Source organism: Myotis daubentonii, chromosome 8 (assembly GCF_963259705.1).
Source record: "Myotis daubentonii chromosome 8, mMyoDau2.1, whole genome shotgun sequence".
Lineage (NCBI taxonomy): Eukaryota > Metazoa > Chordata > Mammalia > Chiroptera > Vespertilionidae > Myotis > Myotis daubentonii.
Window position 1 is genome coordinate 90,459,581 of NC_081847.1, and position 24,897 is coordinate 90,484,477.

At 48.7% G+C, this 24,897-nt stretch overlaps 2 protein-coding genes across 6 annotated transcripts in view; one reads left to right on the plus strand and one right to left on the minus strand.

The window, feature by feature from the left end:
* Window positions 1-24,897, minus strand: part of MEP1B (meprin A subunit beta) — a 495,370-nt gene that overhangs the window by 368,129 nt on the left and 102,344 nt on the right. The window lies entirely within an intron of this gene.
* Window positions 1-24,897, plus strand: part of GAREM1 (GRB2 associated regulator of MAPK1 subtype 1) — a 156,715-nt gene that overhangs the window by 87,237 nt on the left and 44,581 nt on the right. Inside the window, exon 1 of one of the 5 annotated variants that reach the window (XM_059707396.1) lies at window positions 15,015-15,075. The exons of the other annotated variants lie outside the window; for them this stretch is intronic. Coding sequence (XP_059563379.1) covers window positions 15,030-15,075 — 46 coding nt within the window. The 5' untranslated portion in view covers window positions 15,015-15,029. Of the gene's footprint in view, window positions 1-15,014; window positions 15,076-24,897 lie in introns of those variants that run through there. 5 annotated transcript variants of the gene reach the window in all.

The following is a 24,897-nucleotide window of genomic DNA, read 5'->3' on the forward strand; positions in this document are numbered from 1 at the left end:
ATTTGGGCATTTTATACAGAATGCTTTTGCACAGAAAAACATGTCTTGCAGATACATATACGTAATTCCATACATCTGCATATCAGCAGCTGTGTACCCACACCAAAGAGAGGTTCCTTTTCACACACATTTCTGTCTGGCATGGAAACTAATATTTTAATCCATCTTTTCATAGAATGTACTGAGGATTTTAATGTAGGGTAGCTGGTCGCACTGAAACTGTGGTTTCACATCCTGGCAAGCAAAATTGTGTGGGAGCGATGTTTTTTGTTCAAGGAAGAAGCCTGAAAAAAAGAGGAGGTATTGCATTAGCAACATTTACATTCTTGCTTTTCAGGATATTGCTCAGAATATTTATTAACCAGGCTTCCAGGACATTGAATGTTTAAGGTCAACCTTAAACCTACCTGTCTCCACACTTCTCTTGCATAAACTCCACCCAGTGAAGTCAGTATTCAGGAACTTGGCCAAATTGTGTGAAACCTGTGTCATCCAGGCCCTGTAACCCACACTTTAAAGCTTTTCATGGAAAATGTGTGATCCTTTATTAATGTATTATTTATATATCTGAGTTAAGTCAGGGCCAAGAACTGTCATTGCTGTTCACCTGCTTGCATCAATAGTTGTACATAAGTCTTCTCTCCTAATAAATTTGACTCAGATTAGTGAGTAATAAGTCTAAAAATAACCTTTCAAACCATTGAAGAGCCAAGAAAGTGAATCTACAATTGTGATTTGAAAGGATGTGTGACTCAGGCTCTCAGAGTCTTGTCATATGGTGCCTGGGTGTTTCTTTCCAGTTTAATGCAGTTGAATGAAAACGACTTCCTCCTTACGTTAAAACGGCATCATTGATTACTTCAAACTCTTTTTAATGATATAAGGAAATACAACAGTGCACCATAAACATTAACAGTTGAGAAGACAGAGGTACCGGAAGTTTAACCAAAGGGCTAAGAAATTAAGATATAGGTTCCGGGATAGGTGTTTGCATCAACTTTCTCGTAAACTCTTTTGCTCATGTTTGCCCTCTCTCCAGTTAAAAAATAGGCACACCATTCAAAACCATAGCACATGTATCAAGAAGTAGAACCTTTACCTAATAAATGGCAATTTTATGAAAACATCATGCATTGCATTCCTGCTGCGCCATAAAACGTAATGTGGAACAGAAACGTAAAACCCTGACCATTTGGTTTCATGTGTATTTTGAAACCAAAAGGCCATCGCTCGGTTTGTTTTTACATCGCGAGCTTTGATGTTTTTATAACTCACATAATCTTTTTATTGCGTGGAGTAAAAATGAAAATGCTTCGTCTTATAGCTTGCTAAATCATGAAGGACAAACACCTAAATAAGAGCTTGAGAAAGTGATCCACAACCTACCAGAGGGGACTTGGCAAGGAAAGCCGTTTTAAAAACTGCTTTTCAAACTTTTCAAATTTCCTGGAGAGAAAAGGGGTCTTGCCTCTGGTTGGAGTCAGCATCCACTAGCCTGCGCGTCGCTGCAAATACTGCCATCTGCACGTTTGAATGGAAATGTTTATCTTCCTTAGACCTAAAGTAACGTCTTTGAGTTCATGTGTAGTATCTTAAAAAGACCCTGCCTCTATTTTTAAAGGAATTGGGGTAGGCATGTACTCATATCAGCCAAAATCCCTTGTCTCAGTGTATTTCTTATAATAGTTCTATTGAGGTTGAGTTGTTAGGGGTTACTTTATAGTATGTCTTACTTTCCAAACTGTAGAGTGGTTCTATGACTTTCATAAATAGACTTTTTTTATGTCTCCATGTGTATGTATATTTAGAGAGGAGAGAGACTCTGAATGAGTCATTGGGGGGGGGGGCAGTTTTTAACTTTTCAAATAGCTTTTTTTTTCCCCTCTTCCGATTTCTTCACTGACACTTGCCAGTTACTGTCCATAACAAGGGATCCCTTCTTCCCACTCTCACCGCTGGTTGCCAAGGTGTAAACCAGAAAGCCAGGTCTCTCTCTCCTGCTTCATAAACAAGACGGGCTGCTCAGACGCTTGGAGGCCCGCCAAGGCGCCGGGTGATGTCAGCGACCAGGAATGTGCAGATTTCTCAGGCGGAGTTCCTCCTTCCCTGCTCCCAGCGAGTCCGGAGCTCATTCCAGTGTTAGGGGTGGATGTAGAAAGCTGCCTTGTTTTCAGTCCGCTGTGCCACCTTTTCCAAACCAGGGATCCGATTTTAACAGCCTGACAGTTGAAAAGCCCACGTGACCCATGATGTCGTTGTTGATTAAGGAAATACAGAACGGCCCGAAGTTTATCAGGCGGTGGAACCAGTAAGGTGGTCGTTAGTCTAATGAATTGAAATTGTATTAAGTTAGCATTCCCTTGTTCACAGATATCGTTTGGCAGATACTCACTTTCTTTTATATCTATGTTATAATATGTTCATTTGTAATATATTGTTTTACTGGATTTTAGGTTATTACCAATAACGATGGCAAATTCCTATTTTTGGAAAGAAATGCTTGTCCGTAGGAGGTGCTACCCAATGCACAGAACTCTCGCATCTCTTGCAGTGCTACTTGGCTCCTGGCTAGCTGTTTGGGAACCACTGTGCCGTAGATCTTTATTTCTAATTATTTAATACATGATTTTGGCCTAGGAGCCACAAGCATTAGCAAAACCTAGTAATTGGGTGTTTGTTTGTTTTTTAAGATCATTTCGAGAGAGAGTTCCCGTTGAAGGGAGTAGTGTAACTCTGTCCACTCCTGTCCTGGTAACTGAGTGGACTTCTCGTTTGTGGAGACGTTGCGGGGACCACGGCGAGTTCGGGCGTTCCGGCGTGTGGAATGTGTTTCAGATCAATTTTACGGACGTGCAGGGACCCGGGTTTGAAGTGAAAGCTGTTCTATGTTATGTCTGCTACTTTGGATCTAGTTATTCCCATTAATCCTACGCAATGTGTACAATTCCCATTCTCATGATCTTTGAAGGACAAATAGTCTAAAATTTTACAGGCACAGGCCTAGATAACTGAGTCATTCCAGACATTTTAACTACATGCTAGGAAAATTGGAGTAAGCATGATGAATTTTGAAAAAATATATTTGTCCTCAGACAGAATTCTTTGTAAATAGCAAGGAGATAGGAGTGTGTTTCCATGGGTTTCTCACAATGTACATTAATGACCTAATTAACCTAAAAAGTAAAGTGCCAGTCATATAGTTATTTATACTTGAACTACATTTGGTTCTTTAATATCCTCTCATTTGAGTTGGATATTGACATATGTATACTGTGGGATGGGGTTTTCTTTATATCGACTTTTAAATTGAACTCTGGTTGACTCTCTAGGATGATGTTGGATGTTGCCTACTTTTCATTTCTTTTACGATAATGTGAGGTATAAATAATTTCCTTTTAATCACCAAATTCTGATTCATTCAGAATAATAGAGCTTCTTGAGGCAGATTCTAGCCAAAACCAAGAGACGAATTGTTCATCGCAGGCACAGCCTGGCGCTCTGCCCTCTCTTCTTATTGAGCGGCATAATGTATCCTTTTGATAATTTCTAGAGCACTCCCTTGTGGCTTTTTACAAAAGTTTCAAAACAAGTTTGAAGTAGGCAAATTAAAGTCGACTTTGAATTCAGAGATTTTTAAATCTCTATTTTAAGAAATAATTGCAGATTCCAAAAGCCGTTTTCAAATTAGCAAGAGGCCTCAACCCATGTGTCATTCTTGTCGTAGAACTCCTCATCATATTCTCTAGAATTGCTTTTTTTTATATTTTTTTTATTGATTTCAGAGAGGGTGAGGTAGAGGGAAAAATCAATGATGAGAGAGAATCATTGATCAGCTGCCTCCTTGCACTCCCCACACTTGGGATCGAGCCCACAACTGGGCATGTGCCCTGACCAGGAATTGAACATGACCTCCTGATTCATAGGTCAGTGCTCAACCACGGAGCCACACCTGCCAGGTTCGTTCTCTGGAATTTCAAGAGTGAATTTGCAGAGCAGAGCTAGAAAGAAACCTGAAGTCTGACTGTCAAACTTCCAGGTCCTGCCTTCCCAATGGGAATGACAGATCGAAAGTGGTGAACTGCTCAAGGTTTATGTATCTAATGGAATAAAACCACAGGGTCTTCCAACAAGCGAGGTTGTGACCTGGCATGAGAGGATAGCGGAGCTGAGGGTGAGACACACGTTTTGTTGTGCTCTTTTAAATATTACTGTTATCTCCCTGTGGGCGGGAGCTGTCTTATAAACCCTATTACACGTACTCCTTTTTCCCGCTTTTCTACATTGCACATAAACACGTATTTTTGAATTGACATTGCCTTGGTCTTCTTCTGTGATTTTGAGCTAAAGCGGTTGTTGTTTGTTTTGCGCATCCTATGACACCACCTAAAGAAGGAAGATGCTTTTTTTCCCAAGAAGTCCTCCCAAATTGACCCAGACTTATTCTCTAGTACCTAATTAACACAGTTCTCTCAGTTCACCTTTGAAAAGGTTGTTTTTCTAAATTTGGTTCTTTTTCGTATTTCTCTTGTCTCCTTATTTTCAACATGAGCTCCCTCTTCTCCCTTCGGTTCACCAGCAGACCTGGGGGGTGGGGTCCTTGCTCAGCAAGGACAGGATGCCCTTCCCTCCCTGTGGCTGCAGAATGATGCTTTACATAGACAGAGTTGCATTATATTCGTTTCTTGTCTTTCATGTTCTTGTGACTAAACTTTAATCTTTTCTTCTCTCAACTATTTTATTTTTAACTGTCTTAAAATCACTTCTTTCTTTTTTTTTTTTTAATTGTTGTATGCACAGGTCTAGCAGTTAGAGACACAATAGATGCATATTTCCAGAAATTAAGGCTTCAAACTCGGCTCTGTTGGGGCCGCCTTATAGTCAGACTTCTCCAAACTCTTTTCCATATAGAAATGGGGTGCGAACAAAGCAGAGACTGGGGTTGAATTGAACCGAGATGGTGTGAACACAGTGCCTCCTCCCTTCTCTTTAACCCTGGCCACGGCCTCCTTCCCTTTTGTGGGAAGGTCTTTTCAGATCCGCTGCCTTCTGCGAGGCTTTTTGTTCCCTTCAGTTGAACTCTGCTTTATAAACATTCTTCTACTGTGAAGTTTGTGTGTGGAGGACCTTATACAAAGTCCGTGAATCAGAAGCTATTGAGTTCTCCAAAACCCAAAGATTCCACGCACCTTCATTTTTCAACATCTGCAACACAACCAGGAGTAAACGGTTGGTCTCCATACATTCATGCGCCAAAAAAAAGGCAGAACAATAAACCACTTGTTCTCCTGTCACCAAAGGAGAGCCCAAACCCTCTGATTGTACTGGATTTTTATAATATAGTCCGAAACAAAAGGACCATCCACCAGGGCTTGGACACATTTTTCGTACAGCAGGTTACCGCTAACGATACTGATCTCTTGATAAGAGGATTTGCCTTATATTAATGAAACATGTGCAGGATACCGAAAAGAATCCTCGTAAAAGGATGGTCCAATTGTATTGGGAGTTCGTATGGGTAGATCTAGGCCAGTTAAGGTCAATAATTTTATTTTGTGTGAGGGTTGCCCTAACTTGTTACATTTGAAATTCTACCCCTTGTTGACTTTCCTTCTCTTTCAGTTATGTTTAAATTTAGCAATATGTGGATGCTGATATTGTAGTCAGCTTTTTTTTTTTTTTTTGTAGTCAGCTTTTAATAAACATGGCAACTTATGTGGGAACCGCCAGACTTTAACCCCAGTCAGAGTTAAAATAAAACCAGCCCACGGTGTACTGTATAATAGACTCAATATAACCTTACTGGACAGCACATCCAGTGTTCAGACCATTGAGACGAACCACTTCACCACAGGTGGCCTGCTTTGGCCTGGCCGGACCCTTTCCTGTGACCACCTGTGTCAGTAGTGCCATCCTCCCCTGGTTCTGAGACTCAAGGCGAGTTGCTCCTGTGATATTGTCATCAAGTTGGCCGTGTGAATCCCAGCCAGAAATTCACCAATTACTTCTCCTTCTGAGAGTCAAATTAGCACAGGCTTGTTCAGTACATTTATTTATTTTTTAAATATATTTTTATCGATTTCAGAGAGGAAGGGAGAGGGGGAGAGAGAGAGAGAAACATCAGTGATGAGAGGGGATCATTGATGGGCTGACTCCCATACCCCCCGCACTGGGGATGAGCCTACAACCCACGCATGCACCCTGACCAGGAATCCAACCATGATCTCCTGCTTCATAGGCTGACACTCAACCACTGAGACATGCTGGCCGGGCTTGTTCAGTAAATTTAAACCAGAAACGGCCATTTTCTGTGCTCATGGCCCATTTAACCAAGTCAGCATCACCTTGTCAAGGTTGTAGTGAGACTTCTTAAAGGTTTTCCTGTTTTTGGTCTACCCACCAAACTCAGTCTGGATTCAAAAGGAATTGATTCATCCTTTGTCTGTTTTCACAGAAATTTTTTTGTTCTACTACTGTCATTAGATGATATTTCTAATCATCAGTTTTAAAAATTTGCCAGATTTTAGTGCTGCTTTACATTTCACCAGTTTAATTCGATGAAACGTGATTGCGATTCCCACGCTGGGGTAGTAATACTGGATTCCTAACAGTGGTCTTCTAGACATTTCGCTGTGTGTAGTCACTGTAACCCAGTGGTTCCCAACCTGTGGGTCGCGACCCCTTTGGGGGTCCAACGACCCTTTCACAGCGGTCGCCTAAGAGCATCAGAAAACACATATATAATTACATATTGTTTTTGTGATGAATCACTATGCTTTCATGATGTTCAATTTGTAACAATGAAATTGGGGGTCACCACCACATGAGGAACTGCATTAAAGGGCCGCGGCGTTAGGAAGGTTGAGAACCACTGTGTAACCTGTTCACAAAGGCCATGAGCCTGTAATCCATTTGCCTGGATAATAGAGAGTTAACTGTACCCTGTGCACATGTCTGATTTGCTCATACATTTTACTTCTCTGGTTGGCCTGAGAGTATAGACTACTTAATTGCGGATTATTCGCTAGCTCTCTGACCTGACACTTCATTACTACAAATATATGTGCAAGTATATGCATGTGGTTTGTACTGGGTAGTGTTTTATTTGAAAATGGTTTTTGTATGAGAAATTCTTAAGCTTAATTTTTTACCCATATAATTTAATTTCCAAAATAATTATTCAAATAATTAGGCATTTCTAGATAGAGTAAGTTGCCATTTGCGCAGCACAGTGAGCAGTTACATTTCCCCATTTAGCGTGATGAGGTGGAATTCTCCATCATTTCTGGGAGGAAGCCAGCAGTGCAGGCCCAGGTTTCAGCAAGAAGACAGCCAGTCCGCCCGTTGGTTAGAGCATCATCCTGTGCGCCCAAAGGTTGCAGGAATACAGCCAATCTATGTCCACTTGGATATCTGGGTCCGAAAAGAGATCAAGTTCAAAAGAAACAGTCTGACAGGTGGGGTCTGGAGGTGGGCGGGGGGAGGCAGCACAGTTGTGCACATACAACGCAGAGGCGATATTAATATCAGCTACCAAGCTGGGCACTTCCAGGACTTCCTCCGGGGTGGGGTGTGGGAAGACCAGAACAGGATGCTCGCAGGCCCCGGAGATCTGAGCCTTGGCAGGAACAGGGATCCAGAGACTGCCAGTGTGTGCCCAGGACGTGACTGGAAAGCCCTGCTCCCGTGCCCAAGACACCAGGGGACCGGGCAGCAGCCCTCAGTGTCCGGGCAGGGGGTAGGAGAGCCGGGAGTTGGGGTGTCTGTGAGTCTCCTGCCCGCTGCCCCCAGCAGGCTGCAGGAGTGGGTGCTGACACTTGGATGTACATCTAAGTGTGAGATGGATCGAGACGGCCCTAACGATGGCAACCACTGTCTCCTGTGAAGATGATATAGACACACTAGGCAAACAGTCATATGTTATATTAAGGTACATAATAACCTGTAGCAGATGGATTGGATGAAGTGCAGGTGTGGTTCGTTTTCTGCCGGGAGCCGGTCCATCCTTGCTGTTTCAAGGGACCTGGCATATATGGCATACGGTTCTTAATATGTTTGCTCACCTTCTTGGCGCTGTGTTTTAACCAAGGTCACCTCTCCGAGAAAGGTTGAATCCCCAGGTAGGGATTTTCCCCTGAAGTTAGGGAGGGAATAAAACCCCTCAACTAAGTGCCAGGCGGGTAATTAATCCCTTTAACTACGAACAATCATGCTTAAACTACATAATCTTTTCTCCCTGGAATGGAGATAAGAAACGCCCTAACCTTTGTAATAGAGATTGATAGGATTGAATCAACTGGTATAAATACAGTTGTAACAAGACAGAAACACTCAGAACTTAGAACAGAATCAAGAAGACAGAACCTACACGGAGCCTGGAGACAGAAGAACTTCGCTGGAGAGAGCATGCCGGAGGATCCTGGAGAGGGACTGGCCTCAGAGCCTAGAGACAGAGCCTAGCGGGAGAACATGGCAAAGGGATCCTGGACTGAACCTGACTACAGAGATTGGCAGGAGAACCTGACTGGAACCTGGACACTGAACCTGACTGTAGAGCCTGGACAGAACCTGGCTGGAGAACCTAGCGAGGGAACATGGCTACAGAACCTCGCTGGAGATCCGAAGCAGAACCTCTCTGGAGTTCCAGACCAGAACTTGGCTGGAGATCCGGGCTAGAGATCCTGGCTAGGCTGCTGATCAACTGAACACTGTCTCCATGTCCTTCCTTCTTCGCCGACTCCGTCTACGCCTTTGGGAACCCCTGGACCTGCTGGGGTTGGACCCCGGCAGTTTTCTTTTGGTAGGCTTGGTTTAAAAAAAGTGCTCTTGTGAAAAATTCTAAAATTCCTATGGAACCTCAAAGGACTGTGGAAAACCAAATCAATCTCGAGAAAAAAGAACACAGTTTGAGGCATCACGTGTCCTGAGTTCAAACAGACTGCAAAGCTACAGTAATTAAAACAGTATAGTACTGGCACAAGGACAGGCATAGAGGTCAGTGGAACAGGATGGAGAGCCCAGAAATAAACCAGGCCTGTCCAGTTCATTGATCTTTGACAAGGGAGCCTGGACTACGCAATGAGGAAAGAATAGTCCCCAAGTGGTGCTGGGTAAAATAGAGATCCATGTGCAGAAGAACTCAGCTCAACACCATACACATGACTCAACTCAGCATTGACCAAAAACGCAACATAGGACCTGAAACTCCAAAACTCCTGGAGGAGAACTTCTGGATGTTGGTCCTGGCTTTGGTTTCATGAATGTGACACCAAAAGCACAGACACGAAGGCAAAAATGGATGAGTGGGACCACAGCAAATTCAAAAGCTTCTGCACAGCACAAGAAACCATCAACAGAGTGAAAAGACGACCTACAAAATAGAATAAAATATTTGCAAACCACATGTCAGATAGTGGTTAATTTCCAAAATATAGAAGGAACTGCTACAACCCAATAGCAAAAAAACAAAACACAATTAAAAAGTGGGCTAAAGACTTGAATTGGACATTTCTCCAAAGAAGATACACAAATGTCCAAATCGTATATGAAAACAGACTCAATGTCACTCATCAACAAAGAAATGCAGATCAAAACCACAACGAGAAGTCACCTCACACCTGTGAGGATGACGATTACAAAAACAAACCAACAACAAGCAATAGGCAGGTGTTGCTGAGGTTGTGGAGACACTGGAACCCTGTGCACTGACTGTTGTTGGGGATGCAAACGGTGCGTCCGCTATGGAAAACAGCGGGAGGGGCCTCAGAAATAAACACAGAACAATACGGTCCAGCAGTCTCACCTCTGGGCGTTTATCCTACAGAATCCCGATCAGAGTCTCCAAGAGATGCTGGCACTCCAGTGGCCATTGCAGGACTATTCCCAGCAGGCGAGAGGCGGGAACAGCCCCGTGTTCATCAGCAGGTGAATAAAGGAAGGACCTGGGAGGCAGATTTTAGATCTGCCCTGAAATCGCCAGCCTTTAGGAAGAAGGAACCCTGCCAGGGGCAGCCACATGCCCAGAGGACCCTGGCAGGCCCCTAACAGGCTGCTTCTCCCCATGTCACCCCATTCTTACTTGGAAGCCATTTTATTTTTTTAAAAATATATTTTATTGATTTTTTACAGAGAAGAAGGGAGAGGGATAGAGAGTTAGAAACATCGATGAGAGAGAAACATCAATCAGCTGCCTCCTGCACAACCCCCACTGGGGATGTGCCCGCAACCAAGGTACATGCCCTTGACCGGAATCGAACCTGGGACCCTTGAGTCTGCAGGCCGATGCTCTATCCACCGAGCCAAACCGGTCAGGGCGGAAGCCATTTTAAAACACGATTCTGATCATGTTACTTCCATGTTAAAAAACAAAAAAAAACAAAAAACTCAAGTGGCTTCCCATTGCTCTTACGAGAAATATCAAAATTCCTTTTTCACAGGAAGGAAATTTCAGTGTTTCAGTTTTGAGTTTAGGTCGTAGATGTTTGAGCTCAGAGAAGCCTCTCGGAGGGCGTGTGAGACACTCCATCCCGGGGCGGGATGGGAGGTGGAGCCAGCTGAGCCCACGGCGGGGCCCTCCCAGCTCCCCGGCCTGCTGTACTGTGGCCAGTCTCCGTACACTTGGTCTCTCTGCACCTCAGGAAGGACAGTCATGACACAATAATGACGCGAAAGCCCTTGGAGAGTGCTTAGCGCCCTGCTGTGTGTGTGCTGCTGCTTTCTTCCCGTTATTTCCCCCTCAATGGCTGCATCACCATGAACTTGCTTTATCTTTGCAGTGCATTCAGAAGCGTTAAAGCAGTGGTTCTCAACCTTCTGGCCCTTTCAACACAGTTCCTCATGTTGTGACCCAACCATAAAATTATTTTCATTGCAACTTCAAACCTGTAATGTTGCTACTGTCATGAATCGTCATGGAAATATCTGATATGCAGGATGGTCTTAGGCGACCCCTGTGAAAGGGTCATTCGACTGCCAAAGGGGTCGCGACCCACAGGTTGAGAACCGCTGTGTTTAAGGAAAGGGGGAATGAAGGGGCTCACGGATATCCAGAGATAACTCCCACTGCTGCCACAGGCTCTGTGCAGCCCCCACCCACAGGCCTCATCTTCGGCTGCTTTTCTTCCCAGCGCTCTTCAGTACCATCACCCCAGTCTCCCCATTTCCCGCAGCCTGACCTCTGCTCGTCCCTCAGGCCGCAGGTCAAAGTGACTCCCTCGCCAGCCCCTGACTCGGCACTTTTTCTTTACATTTTTCAAGGTCTTCACCTGATTGGATGAGGCCCACCCTATTATGGAGGGCAACTTGCCTTACTCAAAGTATTGACTTACACGTGGATCCCATCCCCAAAAATGCCTTCTCAGAAGTATCTAGAATGGTGCTTCACCAGCTGTCCGGGAACCATGGTTGAGCCTTGCTGTGCCCTTTGTCTGAAAGCGGTGCGGTGCTGCAGGTCTATAAACAGGGCCTCCATGTGAGGGTCAGATTTGTAAAGAGGCAAAACACACACTTTTGAGAGCCTCAGGGAACCAGAGGCCTCCCTCACTTGTCCTAGTTCACATTGCTGTTGTTGTGGAGGTGTGTGTGGAAGCAGCCTGGCTTCCTCGTTTGCGTTGCCTTTCAAAAGCCAAGTCTGTGTCCTCACGCACAGAAACCAGCATTCCTGGCTCTTCTCTGCTTCACAGATGAGAGACCGAGGTGGGAGGTGGGTGTCACTGAGAGCCTTGAAGTGGCTGGGCTGAACTGGGTCTTCTCCCTTTCTGTTGTGCCTTTCCCCTCCCTGTCCTCCCCCAGACACCTTCTTTCTAAAGGGGGGGGGGGGGGAGAAGAGCATCTGAATGAATGTGAGAATGTGTATTGACGGTAGCACTCCTATCTGAACGATAAAAGAAATTTAGAGATTTACCCGATTACATGCCTTCCGTGAGCCCCTCTGGGGCTGTGGGTTTTCCGCGTTAGAGGCATTTCGGTTTTCAATCCATTCCTTCCTAGTGATGCACTTCTGGGGGCTCTGTCTGTGGGCGGATACGTATTTGAACTTGAAAGAAACCACCTCCTTCGCTCTCTGGGTCACCCTCCCCTCCGCCCGAAGCATTTGAGAGTGTTTTCACAGCCATGGCGTCGGCCAGGTCGGGTCTTGTGCGAGGCCTCCTTCCAGCCTGTTTGGCTAGTTAGCTAATGTGTTTTGCATTCAAGCGAGGAAGTTCCAAATCCGAGGGAGCCGGCGAGGGGAGCCGTGCCGGCCAACTTACGAGTGGCAGGCTGGCCGATGACTGAGCAAACCACCCACTAATTGTAGGCTGGGCGAGCTGGAAGCACAAATTGAGTTTTCAACAGAAAATAATATCCCGCGAGGACATTCGATAGCCTGTGGAACTACCATCTTCTGGCCGTCTGGTTCTTGGCCGGTTCGAAGGTTCCTATCCCCGCTCATTATCATATTAAGTGTGGGAAAGAGTTGAGTTTTGAAAATGTAACTTTCTACCTTAGATCATCCAGATCTCGGAGGTCATGGGAGGGAAGCTTGTCCTTCTTTCCTGTGACTAATGTGGAGGGGAAGCAATGAGCCTCGGCAACAGTCTCGCCCTCAAGCGGGTAAGCTGAAGAGCAGCTCACGGGGCCGCAGCATGCTCTCACTCTCAGGCGTGTACACCAGATAGTGAATTGTGGTGCCAAATGGGTATTAAGTGTGCGTGTTTACATATCGTCACTTTAAAAAAAAATACTCCTGGGCACATCTTCTGCCTTGGATTGTGTGGGTGAAATCTATGTTGGTAGCTATAGTTCACGTTGGTCTTGCACAAATGAGGTTGTGTATGACTTTGTTAGTCCTGATTCTGGCACCTTCTTGATCTTTTTGGAGCTAAAAACCAGGCCATTAAAAATGAGATTTGTATTTTTCCAGGGATTGGTTTCCCAAAGACAACACCGAAGTATATGTTTGCCTTGAATATAGCGATATCTGCTACTTTATAGTTTTGACCTTCTCCCTAGATGGGCTTATTGGATTTTCATCACCAATCTGTGCCGTCGGTGGACCCGCCGCTGTTATTACTGCCTCATAAAGTCAGTGGGAACAGGGACCGGGTGCACCCAAAGAACCCTGGACTCCATGTGCTTAGCAATACCATTTCCAGACGCCTGTTCTTGATACTGGACGAAGTGGGGGTTCCTCTTCCCCGCTGGGTGCTGCTGGATTTCTTAGGATGTCCCGAGAGAAAGGATTTTCTGAGCCTCTGGCGGGAGAGTGAGTGGTTTGTATTTGCGTGGTGTTGAATTCCTGGCTTTCCAAAGCCCCTTTCCCCTTAGTGCAGTCATGGAAGAAATGGAGCTGGCGTTTCAGTAGAGCTAGAAGCAAAGCCCGCGGCCAGAGTTTCCTCCCATGTTGAGGATCAGTCCAGTTCCGCATCAGGCTGGTGACAGCCCATTAGTCCATTGCCAGTGTGTGTGCCAGGGGTGGGAGGTGGGTGTCCCCGTGGCCGTGGGCCACACAGAGAATGTCAGGAAGCCACGCAGGAGCCGTGAGCCAAGGGTGCCAAGAGTTTCTTTGTTCAGGGAATTAACTACCCCAAATTTCCGCAGCGGCCACACCATGCTGGCCAATAGCCTCTGTTCCCAGCTGTGACGGACAGGAAGCACCTGCCCTCGTCATCCCAGCTTTACCGGGCCTGTGTCTGTCTCCCCTTTGTTGGACCCCTGGGGAGGGCAAAGTTGTCGCTTCCCGGTGAAACCGCCTACACGGCAGGCCTGTGATGTCAGGCCTTCCCTTCCTCCTTTCCGAGCATGAATCGCTAGCTAGTTCCAAGGGCATCGTTCTGAGTCGGGGATCATTCTCGCTGGCTGCTCCATACATCTGCTAATATTAATTGATCCTCACCATAGCCTGTCAAGTGGTTCTCTCTCTATCGAAGAGGAAGGTACGTTTCAGGGAAGTCGGATATCTACCCAAGGTCTTGCTGCGAGGAAGCGGAGCCCATCTGGTCTGAAGCCCACGCTTCTCCGAGTCTTCAAGCGCCGCCTCCTTCCAACGTTCAGATCGGTAGCATTAAGTTCTGTGGTGGTTCGCAGCCTGCACTATTTTTCGTTCACCAGAGCATTTGAGCAGGGAATAGGTCAGCCGGTGAACTTTTTTTTTTAATCCTGTCATTGCTCTATACTGACTTTTATAGTGAAATGCTGTAAGTCCCTGCATTTGTAGTAATTTCGTGGCAGTTGAAGTGTTTCAACTAAGAAGAAAGCATTACAGGAAGCGATTAAAAGATTTAAGTTCAGCCCTGACTGGTTTGGATCAGTGGATAGAGCGTCGGCCTGCGGACTGAAAGGTCCCAGGTTCGATTCCAGTCAAGGGCATGTACCTTGGTTGCGGGCACATCCCCAGTGGGGGGTGTGCAGGAGGCAGCTGATCGATGTTTCTCTCTCATCAATGTCTCTAACTCTCTATCCCTCTCCCTTCCTCTCTGTGAAAAAATCAATAAAATATATATTTTTTAAAAAGATTTAAATTCAACAAGAATGTGCCGAGCACCAGGACCTGTCAGGGGCTACGAGTAGCCCTTTCGTACATCCTATTTATCGTGGTTTTACAGCCTCCCAGTAGACTTTCACTATTGCTCGTTTACAAATAAGAAAGCCTCGAAAAGAACAAAATACTCAGGGAAGGGCACAGCTGAGAAGGGAGCTGGATGTGCACTGGGCCTTTAACAGCATGTGCGTCCCTCTTCCGACCAAGGTCAGCGTTCACTGCGGACCGCCGGCTCCCGTGCCCCTGGGTCACTCGGCCGCCCCTCCGCCCCGCAGCCAGCCCTTCCTCGCCATCTGCGTACCCTCACCTGTGAATTTCAGACAATTTAGGCAGCGACCCAGGAGGCATGTCCCGGATGGGAGCTGGGAGGACCTGTGGGACCTGGGGCATCCAGAGAAGGTGCTCTATGACGCGGTCATTAGCCTCTCGTTCGGGAACCTCTTCCTTTCAGAACTGGTTCCGCAAAGCGCAGCGGCCTCCTCCGGGAAGCATTTCCGAGAAAGAAAGACCAGAGATGGACACTGCGGTTCCCACCAGGACAACGCATGGCATCTGCGTGGGTGTGTGAAGAGCCTGGAGTCACTGAACATGGCAGCAGCGCTGCTGGGTTTGAAGGGTTTCACTGACACTTGTTTTGTGGTGGTGGCTTTCCTGCGCCCGTGACCGCAGAAATATCCTCCGTGGCGCCTCGTTCCCGACTGAAAATAGACGGTTTCACTAAAGGCGGCTGCATAATGAGGCCACGCGGGCCACACTGTGCCCCCACACTGTCCCCACGCTGCGCCCCCACACTGCCCCCACACTGCCCCCACGCTGTGTCCCGACGCTGTGCCCCCACGCTGTGTCCCCACATGACAGCCGTCCCCTCTTCTCTTGCCGCTCTGCCGTGTGCACGCAGAACGTGTGAGTCAGTGCCCTTTGAATGTCAAGGGGAGGCCGCAACGCATTGCCTGTAGGGTCCCTTCCAGCTCCAGCACGCTCTGATTCTTGGGAACATTCACCGAAAGGAAGTTCAAAAATCGATTCTGCTTTCACACTGAGAGGGAAGAAAGCCCACAATTGAATCAAAGACCAGAAGCTGTGGAGAGGAAATGGTTGTCTGGAGTGAGTTCTTTTATTGGAAATCAGCCTGGACCCCTGGCCAGGAAATTAAGTTCTTGCCGGGACCGTTAATCACGGTGCCCATTTGGAAATTGGCCGTGGGGGTGGGTGGCTGTATTTGAGGAGGAAGGAAGGAGTGGGCAGGAACGGCGCCCCTGAAAGCTCCCCAGCCCGGGTGGGCATTCTCCAGCAAGGACAGGATGAGCTCAGCCACCCTCTTGCTGCAGGTGTCTCGATATTTCTGTCCACACTGCAGTTCCCGCACATCTCGCAAAACTGCGTCCCGCTTCTACCAAGAGAGAGAATTACAGGACTTTCACAGAGAGGTAATCACCTCATGGGCTCATTATTTCCCTGTTTTGCCAAAAAGAGATGTCATAGCCCAGTGGTGTGGCTCAGTGGCTGAGCATCGACCTATGAGCCAGGAGGGCATGGTTTGATTCCTGGTCAGGGCACATGTCCCCGTGGCAGGCTCAATCCCCAGATGGGGGTGCAGGAGACAGCCTATCAATGACTCTCTCTCATCATTGATGTTTCTATCTCTCTCTCTCTCCCTTCCTCTCTGAAATCAATAAAAATATTTTTTTCTAAAAAAAGAAAGATGTTATAAAGGAGGAAGGCAGATTGGGATATCCTTCGTTTTTTGTCAAAGTTATAAAAGCCAGCAAAAAATATGTGTAAGAGGTATATGTCGAATGTCATGTCAGCACAGCCTGTGCCCTGTGAAGTGACTCCATCTGGTTACAATCTCCTTCCTCCTTCACCTCCCTCGTCCCCGTGGGCCCCCTCCGGGCGCTGCCTTCTGCCGCCTAAAATCGGCGCTTCCTCCTGCAGGTGTCCATGGCTGGAAGAGTAGCAAGACCAGCCTTGCTTTCGCGTCCGCATCCTCACCCCAGCCAATGTGCGCCACTGTTTTCGAGTATTTGCACTTTCCTATTTATTTTTCCTTTAAGGCGAGACGTTTCGGTAAACAAGAACTTGGCAGCAGATTCTGCTGCCACAGAAGTAGCAGTTCTGACACCTCCGGGTGTCACCTGTCTCAAAGCTGTCCCCGGTGGGGCCTAAGTATACCACCGGGCGTTCTCCTGGCTCATCAGAACCGCCCGGGAATCGTGCCCCTCGGGGTCTGAGGGACTAAGCCCTCTGTGAGGCCCTCTCTTTTCTGACAGATTTTGTTTTCTGATGGGTAAAGGGCTAAATTAGGTTGGGAGTTGAAGTGTTTGGCTTGGTGACAGCCTGTGTGGGCTTTTTGCTCGTTCTCCCTCTCTCTACACACCTGCTTGTTTCTGACTGTAATTTCACAATGTTCTCAGCCACTCGGTGCACAGCGTGGTCCCTCCGTCCTGAGTCCCGGCCTGAGTCACCCTCCCCAGCTCGGCAGGGGCCGCCTGGGCGCTTCTGGCTTTCATGCTCAGGTGGCACCGAAGTCACACTGCTCCCACCCTCCCCAGTGTCTACACCGAGGAGGGGCACCTAAGAGAATTTCCAAAATTAACAAGTAAATAAACAGCGCCGGGGGGAGGGTCCCTGGCAGCCCAGGAGGAGAGCTGGGAGCAGGTGGGGATGCAGAGGAGATGGAGTGCCAGCCGCCAGCCGCCTCTTCTCGGGGAATCAGAGAGACGGGGAGCGAGTGGGAAGCGCGGGTCAGGTCTCCACTCCATTGGAGGCTGTGACCTCGCCCACAAAGTCACGCAGGCTGCGCAGGAGTCTTGGGATGCTACCTGACAGCTGGTACCTGGTGCCTGGCGGGGCCTTGGTCTTCTCGGCTGGAAAGCTGCACCTTGATGATCCTGACTTCAAGGTCAGGGCTGTGCTCGCTTCCATCGCTGCTCCTTGACTGTAACACAAGACCCTCCTGGGACCGTCCTTGAACCTCTTCCCCACCTTCTCCCTGCCGGTCCCCGCCCCCCCCCCCTGCTCCCCTCATGCTCTCCATTCTCTCTCTGTCTCCCATGGTTCATTCTCTACTGTGTTGACCTTAAGACGCGGTGCCTGTTTCTTCTCTCTCTTCTAAATGTTTCCCTCTCTCCATCTCCACAGAAAACCTAACCCTCCCAGCTGCCCTGTCACCCCCAGTAGGTTTGACTCTTTCACCTTGACTTCTCCTGTTTCAAAGTCTGCCTATGGAGTACACTTCCACTTTCTTACATATCATCTCAGCCTCGACTCTCTAACAAGGATTCATGTCCACCCTCTAAGCTGGATCCCCGTAAACTGTGTCGTATCTGTCACTGTCATTTCAGTCCACGTCCTGGCCCAGCATGTTGGTCCTTCACTCTCTCCCCAGGGGGCCAGGGTCCCAGGGAAGGGCTCAGACGGGCCCCGGGGCCATGCCCACGGGGGCCCAGCGTTGGGCTCAGCGGCAGTAGATGCCGTGTGCAGAGGACTCAGGCCCAGCCCTGCTCACTCTCTCTCTCTAGGGTGATTCCACGTGGTCCTCGCAGCCTCCTGGTCAGTGGGCGGGACCGGGCTCTCCCCAGAGAGCGGACCAGACGTCTCTCTCACCTCCTTTCGTCAGGAGGTTGCAGCAGTGCCCAGACTGAGAGTGGGAGGGTGGATGGGCTGGACCATCTAGCTGGCCTGAGAGGGCCACTCCCTTGGGGATTTTGTGCGCCGGGGACTCTGTGCCTCCCCCCCTCTTTCGTGCCTGCTCTTTGGGGTGGTGAGACTTCGGGGTGCCTTCCCTGAGCGCCCGGGGCAGCAGGGAGACAGGGTCGCTGAGTGTGAACGTGGGCCCTGGGTTCCTCAGAGCAGAGAGGGAGGCAGGGGGGCCCGCTGCCCCCCAACCAGCGACCACCGGGCCTCAGGGCCTCAGGGCCTGCGCTCCGGCCTCAGCCATCCGGGATGTGCTTTGTGTGCAGAGCTGGGGACATGCTAACAGTGTGGCCCCAGCCCGCATGACCTGGGAGACCCTTCTCGCAGCTCAGCGTGTGGCTCTGGTTCAGGGGAGTGATAAGTGGCGGGCAGGCCCTCGCTGGCAGGGACTCTCAGCTGCCCGGTCCCCCAGCTCAGTCCTGAGGAGCTGTAAGCCCAGGGTGGCAACTGGACAAGGCAGTGCCCCCGGGGCAGGAGGGCCGTGCAGGGCAGCCACTCGCCTCGGCAGCCTTCTGCTCACTGCCCGGCAGCAGATGGAGCCCACCCTGTCCTCCCGCCTGGCCTGCTGCTTGGTGTTCTCCCCGCTCCGTCTCCCCTCCATCTCCCACCTCCATGTTCCCCTCCGTCTCCCCTCCATGTTCCCCTCCATCTCCCACCTCCATGTTCCCCTCCGTCTCCCCTCTGTCTCCCACCTCCATCTCCCACCTCCATGTTCCCCTCTGTCTCCCACCTCCATGTTCCCATCCAGAGGCCCGCTCACCGCAGGGTCTCCCTCGCGTCCCGTTCCTCCCCGGCCCGCAGGCCCCGCAGTGCCATCATATTCTCTCCTCTACCAGCCGATGCCAGTCTGAGTGGTTGCCGCATCCTCAGAGCGGGCGTGGTGGTGGCAGCGTCACCTGGGCACCGTGGGAAACGCACCTGAATCACACTGGGCAGGGCCCCTCTCGCCTCGACACGCCTGCAGGTGGACCTGATGCACACTAGTCGTGAGCCTCTTAGATTTTATGGTGTTGCCTTGTTTTCTTTTTTTTTAAATATATTTTTATTGATTTTAGAGAGGACGGGAGAGGGAGAGAGAGAGGGAGAGAGAAAGGAGAGAGAGATATCTATCAGTGATGAGAAAGAATCATTGATTGGCTGCCTCCTGCACGCCCCCCACTGGGGATCGAGCCCACAACCCGGGCATGTACCCTGACCAGGAATCCAACCGCGGCCTTCTGGTTCATTGGTTGAAGATCCACTTATTTTAAAACTAATTCTTGTTGCTGTGTGTTCGTATGGACTCCCCCAGGGTGGGCAACCAAAATCGTGCTGCAGTGAGCATTCCCCTTGGGGTGCGTGTGAGCGCTTCTTTGGGGTGTGTACACAGGAGTGGGGGTCTCTGGGTGTTTAGAAATACGGAGTTAATGTGACCAAATGGTACCAGCTTCCTCTCCAGAATGGCTGCCCCAAGCCTGACGCCCACCACAGCCCAGGAGGATTCCTTACCCACCTCAGGAATTTACAGACTGGTGGGCTCACAGGTCTGCAGTAATAGCTCTTGGTTTCCATTTGCCTGACGATGCAGCATCTCTTCACGTGCTTGCTAGTCTTTGGATCGCCCTGGAAAGTTGCCTGTTCGCCTTCTTGGCTCATTGTTGGATTGGCGATGGTATCTTTCGGTGATCTGCAGGATTTCACCGACTGGCTCAGATATCAAACTCCTCAGCTGTCGGCTTTGCGAGCATCATCTGTTCTGTCACCTGTCTGTCAGCTTTTCCCACAATATCCCTCCCAGAACAGAAATCTTTCATTTTCATGGGATCATTGGTTTACCTTCTAGTGTCTATCCCTGGAGTCCATCCCTGCCAGTAGGTGGTGTCAGATAAGAATTCATTTTTTAGTTTTTCACCATATAATGAGTCAGTTTTACCAACACCGAAAACTACATAATCTTTTCCAGTTATCTTTATCATGTAAAGATTTTTTCCTACTGCCCTAACCCTCTCTAACTTCATTCCACAAAAATGTTTGTGTAAGTTGAAATGACTCAGAAGTCTAGAAGAATAAGCTGCCACTCAGTGACTGGTAAGAGTAACACGCATGAAAGCAATGTCAACACCCCCTTATCCCGGCCGTGGAAAGATTCGCCTGGATCCTTGGTGGAAATACGGGGTAATTGCCGAAACAAAATATTATTTGTTGACATTGTCTATCCTACCTCCAGGGGGTCAACCGTATCAGCCTTTGTAAATTCAGGTGCCATGCCACTATATCTTTTAGTGATTCGATTTGTGAACTATCCAATTATTTTGGATGTATCAATTATTTGCAAGGCATGCAAAATAAGCATACTACACTAAGTCATTCGCCTCTTAAAAACTGGGTAGGCATGGGAAAATTGTAATCTGTATGTAAAATAAGAGAGAAAGAAACACATATTTCTAAGTATTTTTCTGCCCAGCCATCTCTGAGGACCTGAAACATCTCTGGCACTTTGCACACTGCCTGAACAGAGTGGGAAGTAAATAAACATTCTTGGAATTGTTTTATTATTTCGCCTAGGAGTTAAAATAAGGAGGAAAAATTAATTGGGCCCATATTTTTAATTCCGTTACTGAATACTGATAATAAAAACATATAAATCATCTACCTGGCATGGCTCAGTGGTTGAGCATCGACCTATGAACCAGCAGGTCATAGTTCCATTCCCGATCAGGGCACATGCCCGGGTGCAGGCTTGATCCCCAGTAGGGGACATGCAGGATTCTCTCTCATCATTGATGTTTCTCTCTCTCCCTCTCCCTTCCTCTCTGAAATCAATAAAATATATTTTTAAAATATATACGTACATATTAATCATCTTACTATTAATCAAGTGCACACTGCCCCTTGTGGAGTTTGTACATACGTGGTCTCATTTAGTCCTTGCAGCAGTCCCACGAGTAGGAGTCACCGATCCTGTTCTGTATGTGAGGAAACTGGAGCTCAGAGAGCTGACCTTCCCCAAGGTTACACTCGTATCCACCCCCCAACCCAGGTCTGCCTGCTCCTCCCCGGGGCTCTTGTCCACCGCTCATCGCCTCCTACTACCGCAAATTAAGCCTAAGTAATATCTTGCTGCATGAGGATGTGTTTATATTTGCACAAAAATAGACGGCCAGCATTTTCATCACTCCTCCTACGGACCGAATATGTATGAAGACAGTGCCATAAGCCTCTGTATCAACACTAGACATCGACCTGGGTACAATCTACTCATTTTCTGATGATTGACAGGTTGTTAGCCATAATTTCCATTCAGCAACTATGTAGATTCTGTTTTTCTTTTCTTTTTTTGTTGTTAATCCTCACCTGAGGATATTTTTCCACTGATTTTTAGAGACAGTGGAGGGAAGGGGAAGTGACAGAGAAAGAAAAACATCGATGTGAGAGAGACACATCGATTGGCTGCCTCCCGCTTTCACCCCAACCGGGGCTGGGATGGACCCTGCAACCATGGTACATGCCCTTGACCGGAATTGAACCCAGGACCCTTCAGTGTATAGGCCAATGCTCTACCCACTGAGCCAAACCGGCTAGGCAGTGGTCGGCAAACTGCGGCTCGCAAGCCACATGAGGCTCTTTGGCCCCTTGAGTGTGGCCACGAAGTTTCAATCGCACTGTACGTGCGCACCCACACGTGGTATTTTGTGGCAGAGCCACACTCAAGGGGCTGCAGTTTGCCGACCACTGGGCAAGGGCAATATAAACTTTTAAATAGTTTAAATTCTTAATGTATCTTTCTAACATCCCTGGCCCTTTAAGTGTGTTTTGGTTTTTTATTTTTAAAGAAATAAAACTGTAAGACCAGAAAATAAAGACGTCTCCTTAGTACAGTTTCAGAAACCAGAGTTGCTGACTCAGCGCCGATGGTCCTTTTTAAGTTTTCCCCAGGGACTCTGGTGTTTTAAAGGCCCGATCGCCCACTGGAGACCGGAGTGTTTTCATCTGAAGCGCAGTTAGGGGCGATCGGGCGGGCAGGCGACAGTAAAGGCGAGCAGTTAGGGTCACCCCTGTGCCCTGCGAAGTCGCTGCTCCTGGTCCTGCTTCCCAGCCTGTGTCCCCCTCGGCCCTGCCCCTGCCCCTGCCCGGAGCAGCCTGTTCACACCGCGGCCCTGGGCGGGAGGGATGAGTCACTGAGCACAGTCCTCCACTTGCCCGCGGCCTGTCCCACACGGAAGAGGGACCGCAGGGTGCTCAGCGGGCTGGCCCTGCGGGGCATGGAAGCGCGGGCGTTCGCGTGAAAACGAAGGCTGGGAAGCAGGGAGCAGGCGCAGGGTGGTTTGTCAGCCGAGGCTGAAGAGAGGCAGAGGGAGAGCAGTGCTCCGGGAGGGGAGGGGGTGGCCATGGCCCGCTCAGGAGCGTGGGACACGGGCCGGTCCACTGCCTGGAAGCTGGCCCTTCATTCAACACCAGAACAGAAGCGGAGCCCCAGGTCTCAGAGCAGCAGCCGGCTGTTGCTTCTCCTCTCTTTTAATTAAAGAGGAAAGATTCCCCAAGAGGGAGGGCCGCTCCGGCACGGAGGCTCTTTTTATTGGGCTGGAGTTTCTGCTTTGACCGCAGCTTTGACCAGTTCCTGTCGAGCCTGGGGCTGCCGTCTGCAGTCTCCGTGCCACAAACGCACGCGAGTCATAGTCCAAGCAGCAGGCCTTCCGTTGCAGTTGCTCTTCATGGAGCAGAGGGTTCACTGGGCAGCTTGTCCTAGAAAAGATAACATGTGTCCTCCACCCCACACCCTTCCCAGAACCGAGTGTCCAACCAGGTGGCCGTGCGCCCACATCGTCCGAGTGTCTCTCTTCTCTCTTCTCTCTTCTGCTTGACTCCCCGATGGGCCACTTAACGATGTCAGATCCCGGCTGCTCTTTCCTGGTCTGCTTCTCCAGGAGCTTTTCCAGATTTCCTGTCAGAAGCTAGCCCTTTCTCCTGACCCGCAGGAAGTTCGGATACTAGCACGCGGGGACTCCTTTTCACTCGTGGCGAGGTGCGTCTGTCACTTTCGACTTCTCTCTGATGGTCACCCTGTGCCCAGCCCTTGCGATGTGTGTAGTCAGCCCAATGGCCGGTGTTGGTCTGTGGCCTTCACATGAGACAGACCGAGGAGATGGATGAAGGAGGAGATGGCTCATGGGGACTGACCCAAGTGGCACAATAGGGGGAAAGCCAGGATTTCGACTCTAGAAGTTATGAACGTGACTGCTGTGGGAAGATGTGAAGGCAAAACGATAACCAATGAGCACATGTGGAATCGGGAGTCCCAAGCCTCATGCTGAGCCCCGACAACAGAACCTGCCTGGTTCTGGGGCTGCCAGACCTGAGCTCTGCTCTTGTGTCAAGTGCAAGCCTTCAAGGAACCACCTTCCTTCCTCCCTCACTTACTTCCTTCCTTTCTTCCTTCCTCCCTCCCTCCCTTCCTTCCTCCCTTCCTCCCCTCCCTTCCTTCCTCTCTCTCTCTCTCTCTCCCACTCTTCTTTCTTTCTTTCTTTCTTTCTTTCTTTCTTTCTTTCTTTCTTTCTTTCTTTCTTTCTTTCTTCCTTATTTGTAGAGCAATTGTAGGTCCACACCAAAATTGGAGGGAAGGTACAGAGATTTCCCCACATGCCCCTTGCCCCAGCACATACGTGGCCTCCCCCAATGTCAACATTCCCCCACCTCCGCAGTACATTCGTTACAATCAACGAGCCTACACTGACACATTATCACCCAAAGTCCAGAGTTCACCTTAGGGTTCACTCACTGTTGGTGTACATTCTGTGGGTTTGGACAAATGTATAAAGGCATGATCCGACCATTACAGTATACATCATACAGAGTATTTACACTAAAAACCCTCTGTGCGCCATCTACTTATCCCTCCCTGCCCACTAATCCCTGGAAACCATTGATCTTTTTACTGTCTCCAGTAGGTTTGCCTTTTCCAGAATGTCAGATGGTTGGAATCGTAGGGTATGTAGCCTTTTCAGATTGTCTTCTTCTCTAGTCTATAATAATAAAAGCATAATATGCTAATTAGATCGGACAGCCGAACGACCTTCCGAACATCATTCCAGCCATCTATCTGGATGAAGCCACAGGGGCCGAGGCAGAGGCAGTAGGGGTGATCAGGCAGGCAGATGAGCAGCTAGGGTCATCAGGCAGGCAGGCAGAGTAGTTAGGGGTGATCAGGCAGGCAAGAAGGCCAGTGGTTAGGAGCCAGTGGTCCCGTATTGTGAGAGGGATCGGGCCTAAGCCGGCAGTCAGACATCCCCCGAGGGGTCTCGGATTGCGAGAGAGTGCAGGCCGGGCTGAGGGACCCCCCCCACACACACACACCCATGCATGAATTTCGTGAACCGGGCCTCTAGTAATATATATTTAAGACTCCTCCATGTCACTTTCTGGTTTGACAGTCTTGTTTTATGTAGCTAAAGAATTTGATGAAGCCGAAACCGGTTTGGCTCAGTGGATAGAGCGTCAGCCTGCGGACTGAGAGGTCCCAGGTTCGATTCCGGTCAAGGGCATGTACCTTGGTTGCGGGCACATCCCCAGTGGGAGGTGTGCAGGAGGCAGCTGATCGATGTTTCTAACTCTCTATCTCTCTCCCTCTCTGTAAAAAATTAATAAAATATATTTTAAAAAAAAGAATTTGATGAAAATGTACTGCTAACATGTGCAGAAATGCAATGTAG